At 42.5% G+C, this 12,104-nt stretch overlaps 1 protein-coding gene across 1 annotated transcript in view; it reads left to right on the forward strand.

The window, feature by feature from the left end:
* Positions 1-12,104, forward strand: part of Gatb (glutamyl-tRNA amidotransferase subunit B) — a 69,985-nt gene that overhangs the window by 32,186 nt on the left and 25,695 nt on the right. The window contains exons 6-9 of the mRNA XM_034500118.2: positions 4,706-4,819; positions 6,859-6,943; positions 8,565-8,609; positions 10,400-10,589. Of these exons, the coding sequence (XP_034356009.1) occupies positions 4,706-4,819; positions 6,859-6,943; positions 8,565-8,609; positions 10,400-10,589 (434 nt within the window). The remainder of the gene's footprint in view (positions 1-4,705; positions 4,820-6,858; positions 6,944-8,564; positions 8,610-10,399; positions 10,590-12,104) is intronic.

Genomic DNA, 12,104 nt, shown 5'->3' on the forward strand with positions numbered 1-12,104 from the left:
TCATCTTTAAACTAAAGGCTGGAAAAACAGCCCCATGAGTCTGAGTGGCATAAAGGTTAGAGGGAATAAGGAATTCTCTACTTTCCCTTTATCACTCAGGCTGCTGTTTGGTCTACAGAATGTAAATGAAATATGAGCAGGTTGGATAGTTAGCCATTAATGCAGTAAGCATTGATTCTGTATCATGTGTTTCCCTCCTGCAAACCTATGAAATAATCAACAGGCCACTTGTTAGCTCAGGAAGAGTCTCATTTGGGTCCTAGAGAAGAGGGAACACATAATGGCAAGAACAGCTGAGCTGAGGAAGAGTCCTCTTCAGGTCCTAGGACAGAAGCCATAAAGGCAAAAACACCTGAGCTGAGGGAGAATCCCCTCTGGGTCCTTATAAGAGGGAAGTCATAGTAGCAAGAGTTCAAGTGAGTCAGTGGCAGCAGCGGGTCATTAATCTCATTTGTGTGACACTGTCTGCACTTTGTGTTTCTTTTCAACACAAATTGGCAGCTTTGCTTCCAGTACAGGAGCCAAGAAGCTCCAGTGCTTTGGAGCACTGAGGGCTGCCTGGTGGCTTCAAGAGTCTGACTTCTGGGCCTTTTCTGAGCCTAAATGCCTTTGCTTGTTGTTTTCATCCCACCACTGTGAGATTGTTGTATCAACACTGGAGGCTACACTTGGAACTGAAAGTTGTCTTGAAGAGGTGCCCCTGGACACGAGTAGACTGAGTGCTTATGGGCTGAAGTATGAACTGTTCTCGGTTCTATTTAGTGGTTCCTGGTAGTTTTGCTGATGAGCATGGATCCCCATAGCCCAGTGTTAGAGTCATTTCTTTCTCGTGTTCAGCATGTTACTGTTGTTAAAAGAGATCCCTAAAGCAGTTGTTGATCCAAATGTGAATAAAAGTAGACCTACTAAGTATTCTAACATTAATACTCTCTACTAGTTGGAATGTTTAGTATGTGCTTGTTAAAAGTTTATCCTGTAACTTAAAAAAAAGATATTTCTGGGAGATAGTGATATGCCTGCTTACAAGTAAAGAGACTGAGGCTAAGAGTCTAAGACTCATTAGAAGTATCTGCGCTGCAACTGGGCCCAAGTGTGCATCCTTTCTTTATACATGGTATCATTCTTCCCAGTGGGAGCCAATGGGGTTGTGCTGCTATAGATACCTGTGTAAGAGAAGCAGGTAGTAAAGCATGCGTGTGGACAGAGAACCTGTATCTAAGTTAGAATCCAAGCCTGTGGCTTTTAGCACTTTTAAATGTCATTCTCTAATAGCTGTGTGGAGGAAGAAAAAAACAGAAGAGAAAAAGAAGCCAGGAGTCAGAACTGGGGTTCTGATAGGGAGAGAGTTTGAAATGCCGTAGGAATGCCAAGTGCCTTTGTTGTTAGCTCTGTACTACTGAGAATGGATGTGCCGGTGGTTGTAAAGCTGCATACCTGACAAAAGGCCTGTGCTGGGTGTGCTGCACGCCTTCAGCAACAGTAGTAAGCTTCTATAGTGTCTCCACTTGCTTGGAGGAATATGTTTATGAGTTACGTCCAGTAAAATTTGATCACTTTTGGCTGGGGATGTTGCTCAGTGGTAGAACCCTTATCTAGCATGTGTGAGCCTAGGTTCTATCCTTGCACAACAAACAGATTTTACTCACTCCTGCCCCCACATTCTCTTCTTTACGTTCTGGAGATTTTTCAGCAGCCAGAATGACTCCACAGACCTCCCCATCCAAGCCGCAGACCCCCACTGATTGCAGAAACTGGTTTCTATCCCAGTTTTTTATTCTCGTTGTGCAATGTGTTTCAAAAGAAAAACGTGACCTCTCCATCAATTCTCAGTGGTATAGTGTGTAGTTTAACTGTTACAAATATCTACTTGGAAAAGGTAGGAGATTGAGCCTGACGACATCCTTACACAGGAATGGAGATCCCCTCAGTGGGACAGAATGCACAGAGGCAAACCTGACTGGTAAGGCTTTCGTGCACTTGACGTAATTTGACTTAATTTGTTTAAAATGCATTTTTGTCTTCATGAGGTAGAGCATCTTTTGTTAATGTCTGATAATATATCTGGATCCAGGCTGGTGAACTCTCTTTCAACACGGCAGGATACTAAGTGATTTTCCTCAGACATTTATGTAGTGTGGTATTCTCTGGGAGAGACTAAAATTCATAGCTTTATTTCTCTTCCAAATTAGAATTATAAATCATGAAAGACAGTGTCATCTTTAAAAGTGAGTAGTAAGTCAGGGTCCCTTGAGGTTTTTTTTTTTTTTTTTTTAAACGGTCTCCCAAGGGTTGAGGTTTGGTCGTATAGAGCTCAGTATACTTGGGCAGTTTTCCTTTGAGCTTAATGGGCCTTTCATGTGATTCCAATTGTAAATTAGTTCTAGTCAGACAGAATTGTAGTAGAACTTACCTGAAAACTACTGTGAGACAGAAGCCAGTCTGCTTGCTTATTGCTCAGGAGATCACCAGTGTGCTGGGACTCATCATTCAATGGGGTTTAATTCACTGGATAATAACAGTGGGTCAGACCTAGCTCTAGATTCTGGAAAAGGCCTTTCTAGGCTGTGAAAAACTTACTCTCACCAGGAAATACATCAACAAGCAAAACAAGAATAATTATGATCATTGTTTTAAAGAAATAAATGACTCTCAGTGCCAGGATAACTTGGAAAGTGGCAATATTGCTTTTTTAGGCCACTCAGCAAAATTGATGCTTAGTCAAGAATTAAAGAATGATTCAAGGCCCTAGCCAGCCTAGAACTAGGTGACGAGCTTCCAGGAAATGGCTAAGTCAAAGAGTCTGGCCTGAAAAAGAGTTCACAAAATACCACCAAGTTTACCAAGGTGACAGGTAAGTGAAAAACAGTTTGGCAGAAGTCAGAAGTATAGATCTTCCAGGCATTGTGAGAATCATGGAAAGATTCAAAGGAAAGAAAGACCTAGTTTCATTTACACTTTAGAAGCTACTATAGCTCCTATGGAAAGCAGATTTCAGGTCAAGAAGGGAAACACGAACCATTTGAGAATGGGGGATCAGGTACAAGGTGACGATGCTTTACAGCGATGGTGTCAGATGATGGAGAGGTCGGTATATTCAAGACAGTTCTTAGGACAACAGTTCATGGCAGGCAGGTGTGGGAAATGGGGGGGGGGGAAGCAAAGATGGCTTTAAGGAAGTTTGAAGAGATAGGGCTAACTAAGATGGGAAGATAAGGACAGGACAAGCAAAGTAAATAGAAGCTGAGTGTTGAAGAAAATCACAGTAGCATTAGCTCACCCACGTTGATGCAGGATAATGTTTCAAGAAGAAAGGAAACCAGGAAATTCTGGCTCTCAGGAGGATTGTGAGTTCGAGACCAGCTTGCACTATACAACAAATTTGAGTCCATCCTCAGCTATGTAAGAAGGCCCTGTCTCAGAAGACAGAGAGAAAAAAATGAAGGATTAATTTATACGTCACAGTAAGGTGAAAACAGAATGTATCTTTGTCCATTGGCTTTGACACCAAGGAGGTTGTAACACCCCTGACAAATGGCATCTCCAGAGATCTGGGGACAGGAGCCAGGCTGCCGTGGGTTAGGATGAGCTGGGGTAAGACAGTATGTGCACTAAATTGTTAGAGAGGATTTACCTAGAGGGAGAGCAGAGAAACGGCTCATGACTGGTGGCATGAAAATTGGGCTCATGGGACTAGGTTTTGAGGCTTCTGTTTGTTTTCTTGATGAGAAATAAAACACGATCACATGTACACATACTAGAGAGAATGCTGAGAAAGATCCATAAGCTATATGGAAGAGAATATTAGTAAGGTCCATGTCCTTGGAAGGGAAGAAGGGACTGTCCTTGGAGGGCAGGAAGTGATTGAAAATTGGTTTTGTTTTGTTTTGTTTTTTTTTTTCATTCTGGTCTTAACAAAGAGGTTAGTTGACAATAGGTATCACTGTTCTTTTGGCTTAGATTCTTTGTATTCTGAAAAGCTTCAGGACCTCCATAAGGGAGGTCCTGATGAAAATATCTAATAGAGGGAAGGAAACTTACATGTAGTCTTGGAGGTTAAGCCTAAGGGGAGGCAGAGAAGGATAGTAACATGGAAGCTAAATATGAGGTGCATATCTATAATCTTAGTACTCCACCCATCCCACTACACAGTGTCTGCTTCAGCAAATCCTCCTGACAACCAGGAAGGCTCAGATGAGTTTATGGAAGGAAACTCATTACAGTGCCTGAGAAGGGGAGAGAAAAAGCTCAGGTTTCAGCTCCTGCCCTTGAGCTGTAAATTCTCAAGGACAGTCTTATAAATCCCCTAAAAACGCATTGAGATTCCCATTTCACTGGAGAGCAATGGGAGGTTTCACATAGTCAGTTTTGAGGCTTTCCCCAAACCCAGTTTAGACACTTTGAAAGTAACTTCAGAGTAGAACTGCCAAGTGAGCCTCTAGTTTTAATAACCTTATTCTCATTTAGCACATAAATACTGGATAGATTCTTTCAGCTGGTGCATCCAACATGTCTGTGTGTGTACAAGGACAAGCATATTTACACATAGCTCTGACATGGCCTTGAGTGGACAGTTATATTCTCCGAAGCTAGAGTGTTCTAACTAGACAGAAAATTAAGTTACATACTACTTACATTGATATCTGTCTACCCTACAAACCATATTGCTTCAAATAATTTCTACAGTTTTTGTGTTTTTTCCTTCCAGAGGGTCAGCTGAGAGTGGACGCCAATATATCAGTACATCACCCTGGGGAACCACTGGGTGTCCGGACTGAAGTAAAGAATCTCAACAGCCTCAGATTCTTGGCCAAAGCCATAGGTGAATGTCAGCTTGGACTCCTGTACATTTGTCACCTCTTGTTTTAGTGTGCAACAGTGCTTAGTGGCTCCTGAAGCAACCTCTAGTTTTCACAGTTGTGGACCAGGTAGTAGTCCTGTTGGGTCTGCCTCCACTCATGCCCACAGCTCTGGAAGCTGTCAGGTCAGCAGAAGCAAAGATCTGAGATGACCTCAATCCCATGGGTCCCTGTGACTTGAGGCCTCTTCATCCACATGGTTTTTGTCCTTACTTTGTGTGGCCCAAGCCAGTAGATGATCCCAGGAAGGTATAGGCAGAAGCCTCAAAGCTCACTTGAGTCCTAAATTCTGGAACTCTGCTCACACAATGTCACTTCTGACACATTTTTTTTTTTCAAGGCATCTTAAATTTAGGCCAGACCCCTGGGGAAGGAAATAGAATCCACCTGCTTTGAGAGTATTTACAAACTATGGTGGCTGTGTACTGCCGTATGTCATTTGCTTTATGAAGCCAAGTTCATTCATTAGACTGAGTATAGTCTCTTTGGTTAATGTTTTTCTCCTTTTTACCATTTTCAGCTAATAGATTACATGTGGCCTATACAGTCACAGTTGGTTTCCTTGAGTACAACAGTGAAATCCAGTGGGGTTTTCACTGATACAGATGTATGATAATAGCTTACATAGAGCAGGCTAGCTCTAGGGGCAGTCCCACAAAAGTTAGAGACTGAGTCTGAGGGGAGGACATCTCAGAAGACTCAAAGTTAGTCTTTAAATCCAGAGACATCCATAAAGGGGAGGGGGTGACTTGAAAGTGAATCCTGTCGGGTACATGGAGAACAAGCCTGCTGAAAGGACTATGGTCACTTTGCTGCAGGCAAGATGTGTAGAAGGCACTGGGTCTCCAGGAAGGATTAAAACAGTTCAGGAAAGGTTGTTCTTGTCTGTAAAATCTTGTGTCCAAACCTAAAATGATAGCCAATCTTAATAAAGACACTTGGAGGGACATATTTTTATAGAAAATTAAAGTGGTTCAAGGGGTAACTTGTGGGGCAGTGGGACAAGGTTGAAGAGTGAATGTCTCTGGAAGGGGACATAGTCAACCTTCTGAAGTCATCAAAGGGGTGAGAGAGGGCTTATGCTTTCACGATACACATGCAGTGTTCAGGACTGCATTGATCTAAAAGGTGGTAGCAGTGACCCAACAACAGGCAGGCAAGTTTAGGACTTCCTGCAGTAGTGTACAGAGGAGCCCTCGGTGTCTTTTAGCTGCCCCTAACCTCTATTTGTCGTGTAAGTGTCCTCTGGAGGAAGTCAGAATTCTGCCTGTGTTCCAACAGCCTAGCAGAACCGAAGCTCTGGCCCATGGGTTTAATTCTCCAAGCCTGCAATTTTCCCACAAGGTTTCCCAAATCCCGTTGGACCTTTTAGCCATCATCTCATGTCAGTCAAGGAGAACACTCAGATGAGAGGAGGAATACAAATGGACCAGTGTGCTGCCTTTTAGCAGCTCAGATTAAAGGGTTGGGATTTGAGCAAGGACGAGGTGGGAAGTTGAGGAAGGCTTACTTTCTCAGAGGAGCTTAGCAGTTGTGCTTTGATTACGCTTGGCTGTGTTGATTGGAAAATAAAGTGAAAACTCCGTATTCTCCTCTCAGAAGTGTTCATACATTTTTTACCCATACGTTGTGTATAATTTTGGAGGGTTAGCAGGCCCATCTGCTGGTTGTTACAGGATAAGGAATTCTAATGGCCACAATTCTATATCTGTGGCCGTTAGACCTGCACATTAGTCCCGGCCCTTCTACCATGGTGTATACAGTCTGTACGAGGTTGTTAATCTCTCTGAATTGAGGTATCTGAAAAAGGAGAGAGAAGGGAAGAGACAAGCTTCTTAAGGCCCTTCCCAGTAGTGAGAAGAAAATACAGCCTGCACAGGAATGACCATTGTAAGCAAGCTCCTTGATTGTTTTTTGACTTAACGATTGAGAATGGTTTCTACTTATTGCCTGTATGGATTAAAGGTATTCAAAATATACTAACTTGCTGTGTTTTTCATAGACTATGAAATTCAGAGACAAGTCACTGAACTTGAGAATGGAGGTGAAATTCTGAATGAAACGCGTTCATTTGATTATAAGCTGGGGTGAGTTTGTATTGATAAGCCTGTTTGCCACAGCTTGGTGATTGGGGCTCAGCCATGGACCATGTGACAAATGTCCTTAGCTTGTCTGTAGCCAGAAGAGAAGAGACCACCACATCCCACTGCACTCCATAGGGATAAAACATGGTCTGCTGGGGTCTGAGTCAGCTGATACAGGCTCACACAGAAGTGCTTACTCTCAGGTCCTAGGCTTTCCTTGCTTTCAGCTTGCCTGCTTTGTGGCAAGAAGTTTCATTCCCTTAAATAATGTGTCAGACTCCTCACAGCCTAAACTTGATATAGAAAAGAGCTAAGAGCTGGTGATAGGATACTGTACCAGTTACTTTCCTATTGTGCTGGTAAAACTGATCAAAAGCAGCCTGTAAAAGAACATTTATTTCAGCTCATGATTGCAGAGTCAGCATCCATAATGGCAAGGGAGGCATAGCAGCAAGTGGTGGAGCAGGAAACAGGGAGAGCAAATCTTCAACCACAAACACAAAGCAAAGTGGAAGTGTGAGAGCAAAGCCATGAACTCTGAAAACCCACACCCAGTGACATACTTCAACAGTACTGCCATATGGGGACCAAGTGTTCACAGACGAGCCGCTGGGGATACTTCTTGTTCAAACCACCTCAGATATGTTGTTTTTTAAATTGTCTTTCTAAGCATTCTTTCTTTGTTTACTGTGTTTATGTTTATGTAAATATCTCCTATGGAAATCTAAAAAGCTTGAATTTGCTTGTCTTTGATTGAGATAACCCTATGCCAGTCACTGTTAAACTATAACAAATATTTGAGCTATTCAACTTATAAAGAGAAAAGGTTAATTTTGGTTCACAATTTAAAAGATTTCAGTCTGTGATTGGCTTTGCCTATAGTGGCACATCATATTCCAGACACATGGCTGAGCTACACTGCTTACTTCATTGCCAATATGCTGCCCAGTCTTGATTAAGTTGATTAGTGAAACATACCTCTGGGTCTATCTGACGGTGTTTCCAGAGACCATGAGACCCCAGCTTAATGATTGATTAATACCTTCATGGAGTCCTATAATGGCTTTATTAGAGGTAGGGCCTGGTAAAAAAGACTAGGTCCCTGGGGGTATGTAAAGTGGAAACTTTAAGAGTTCTTTGGAGAGTCCTTTGTGTTAGATGGTGATTTTCTGTGGCAGACATATGAAGGAGAGTTTCACTAACACAGACATGTCCTTGGGTGTATATCATACTCTGTTTATTTCTGACTCTTTTGTTTGCTCTGCCATACTTTCCCACCATGATAGACTAACACTTCTGAAACTACAAACTAGAATAAATATGTGATTTTCCTCTTAAGCTGTAAGAGTGAAGAAAGTAACATACTAGGAAACAAAAGACAGAGGGAGGTACCAGGTTCCACAGTCTCCTTTGAGGGCATATTCTAATGACCCACAGGCTGTCCACTGGGCCCCAACTCTAACACTGTTAACACTTCTACTGGTGACTTCTTCATAGGACCAAGCCTTTAACAAGCCTTTGGGAGAAATACTTGAGCTCCAGCCCATAGTAAGACCCCTCTGCACATATGTGTAGCCAGGGCTGCATGCAGTGTTTGCTAATGCTGTCCTATCTGACTGTGCAGGTGCACCATGCCAATGAGAGACAAGGAGGGAAAGCAAGACTACAGGTGAGCACAACACCGACACATATCTGAGGGTCTGTTTCAAACCCATTGGAAAGTCAGCAGAACGATGCTGGAGAATTTTGGAAACCACTCGTTATGACATGATAGGAATCAGGATTTCGTATTTTATGTTATATATAAACTAGGAGAAGTGGTAGTTTCTTGACTTGTTAGCTGTAGAGTCCCTTGTTTGTAGGGCTCAGTTGATGGAAGGTATCTGTTCACAAACTTGTATAATAAAGATGGTGTCGTCCAACCAAGAGGATGGAAAGCAAGGGTGAGCGTAGGCTTACATTTGGCAATAGATCTGTAATACATTGAAATCCTTTGGGAGGATATAAAAAAGAGATCAGTCTGTCATTGGATGTCCCTTCCATCCTCAGGTGATGCTATCTCATTGCCAGGAGAAGCAAATCAGGTTATGTGGAAGAGCTTCTATGTTCTGTTCCTCAACCAGAAGGTCTATTCTGTAACAGAAGATGTTCCCATAAAACAAACAATAAGGAGAGGCTTAATATAAACTGAACCTTTTATTTTTTTTTCTCATAGAGTTCAGCAGATTACAAAGATGGAAGCTTTAGCAGTACAGTTGTTGAAATTTGCTTTCCTTTGTGAAGTATGGTGTATCTTCATTGCTGTACTCCTGTCATGAGCCTATGAAAGGCAGGGATGTTTTGTTATAGTGATCTTTGAGGTTCAGGCTGTTGCATAAGACATCATTATTCTCCCATGTTGACACTCCCTGCAATTTCTTACTGAGCATGGAGTTTACCTTTTAACTCAGGCACTGACTTCTGCTAGAGCCCCCAAGTTAGATGGCAGTGGGTCTCAAGAAGCCTCCCTTTGGGTTTGCCCTTGCTTTCAGAGGACAGACTGGCCCTGAGACTTGGTACCATGTTTAGGAATTACCCACACCTCTAATCCAGTTTCTGCTTGCATTTGTTGAACACTATGATGTTTTTACGGAAGCCCTTTGACTCTCACGGACAGAAGGGAGACAGTGCTGGTACAGGACAGAGGGATATTTTTCTTTCATACAACTAATGCAGTACAATGACCTGTCTGATTATTAACAACAGGCTGTTTTTAGAGCAGCGTTGAATGTTAAGTGTTGTTGGAAGTGTTGTTACATATTTCCTCCCAGTCTTCTACCACTCATTTTATGTTCTTTACTGCAACAGTGAACCAATATTGCTGCCTATTATTCATTAAAATCCATGGTTTACACTGGGATTCCTTCACTCATTGCCGTATGTTCGGTGCATTTGGCCAGTGGCATGAACTGACCATTACACAGAACAGACTCACTGCCCTGATAGTAGCCCAGGCTCCACCCAGTCCCCTCTTGTCCCTCCTCACAAGCTTCCACATTGCATTTAGGCAAAGTCCGTTCTGCTTCCTACTTCTTGAGATGGGAAGAGCCCTGCCATCTCTTCCCTGTTGACTTTTCATTTACTGTAGAGTATTGCTAAAATAGAAATTTTAAAGTAGCAGAAAGACATCTTACTTACTCACAAGTAATTATTCTCTGGTCCATCAGCTTCCAGCCCCTCTGACACTTTTCTCACTAGTATAGACCAGAACATAGTTCTGTACCATGTTACTCCTTCTCCCATCTTTATTCTGTAGCATTGAAGAATGTGTTTGCTGTGGTCTTTCACTGGGACATTTAGAAACCTTTGCAAGCATTATAACTTTGTATCTAGCACAAAAGCATTCCTTTCTGTTGTTACATTTGCAGTTCTAACTAATTCAGACACACAGAATCAGATCTGTCTGTTCTCTTTGTTTAGGTTTATGCCGGAGCCCAACCTGCCTCCCTTAGTGCTCTATGATGACACATCTCTGCCGCCAGGTGCAGACTCTCAGCAGGTGATCAATATTGACCGGCTTCGGGACATGCTCCCAGAGCTCCCCAGTGCAACCAGAGAAAGGCTTGTCCAGCAGTATGGGATGCTGCCAGAGCACAGCTTTGCATTACTGGTAAGTATCCATTGGGTAAGAAATTAACCCAGCTCAGCAGCCTGGATGATGCTCCATAGTAGCCCCTGCAGGCACTGTCAGGCACATTTCTCCACTCGTCCCCAGACCCCTCTGAGAAGGGTAAGGCACTGCACCTTACTTGCTCCTCCTCAGCATAGCAGAAAAGCAAGCAGAACCTCCTGGCTGCTCATAGGAAACATGGAGACTTGGAAGCTAGTTCGAATGTTATGGATGAATGTGTTCCCACATATCTTCAGGACAAGCAAGCAAGCAAGCAGCCACCCTCCCCAAAAACAATGGATGGGTTTCTAGATGTTTTAATAGTGTTGAGCCAAGACAAGGTGTTACTTTTCTTAAAGCCAAGAAAACATTTATCTTGTATAAATTGTTGGAAGCTTACTAAACATCTTCATCCTGTGGGGCGTGAAGATGCCTCTTTTGGGCTATTACAGAGTCTGATGCCCTTGAGGTAGCTTGGGGATTTTCCATCCTTTTCAGAACTACTTGGGGCTTTGTGGATCTCTTTGTCATGGCAACAGGAAAGTGATGCACCTTCATCGAGGGTGGCATTCTGTCACAATTGTCATCTTGTCAACAGGAGAAAGTGGGAGTTGTTTTGTAGTTATGGGTAGTTTTTGAGACAGGATATCATGTAATCTTGGCTGGCCTTGAACTCCTGTCATCTTCCAGAGCAGCAAATTCTGTGGAAACTGGATTCTTGCTTTTTAATGATCAATAATAAATATATGGTGGTATTTATACACACATACATATATATTCAATAACCACAATATAACGGTTTTTAGTATACTATGCAATCTATTGCTGGCTGAATGGTTATTTTCGTCCTAGTAAGTCAGCTACTTTGAGAAGCACACTGTGCCTTTTATGAGAACTCCTGATTTCTGACCAATGGCAACTAAGCACAGACTGCTTTTCTGGAATTTTAGGTTAACTAGATCACTGCCTTTGGTGAGGAGCCATTATGTCTTATGCATACATCTGTGACAATTGTCATTACATTTAAGTTAATAACATAACTTGTCCAATGTCTTTTTTTAAAGATTTATTTAGTGTATATGAATACATGGTCACTGCTGTTAGACACAACAGAAGAGGCCATCTGATCCCATTACAGATGGTTATGAGCCACCATGTAGTTACTGGGAATTGAACTCAGGACCTCTGGAAGAGCAGTCAGTGCTCTCAACCACTAAGCCATCTTTCCAGCCCCTTATCCAATGTCTTAATCTTCCCTCATCTTCCCCATTACCTTTGCTACTTGAACTCAACACTGAATTACAGACCTGCATCTTATTAGTATTCTTCAGCTCACCTCAAGGAGGGAAGAAGGGACCAAGAACATTTGGATGCAAAGACATCAGTGCCATCTCTCCATCTGGCCTTTGAACTGCTGGGCTCAAGCCAGCCCTTTGAAGTAGTTTGTGATACACCGAAGTTTCTTGGTCATGTCTTTGCTCTAGCCCACTGGTTCTCAACATTCCTAATACTGGG

This window comes from Arvicanthis niloticus, chromosome 4, assembly GCF_011762505.2.
Source record: "Arvicanthis niloticus isolate mArvNil1 chromosome 4, mArvNil1.pat.X, whole genome shotgun sequence".
Classification (NCBI taxonomy): domain Eukaryota; kingdom Metazoa; phylum Chordata; class Mammalia; order Rodentia; family Muridae; genus Arvicanthis; species Arvicanthis niloticus.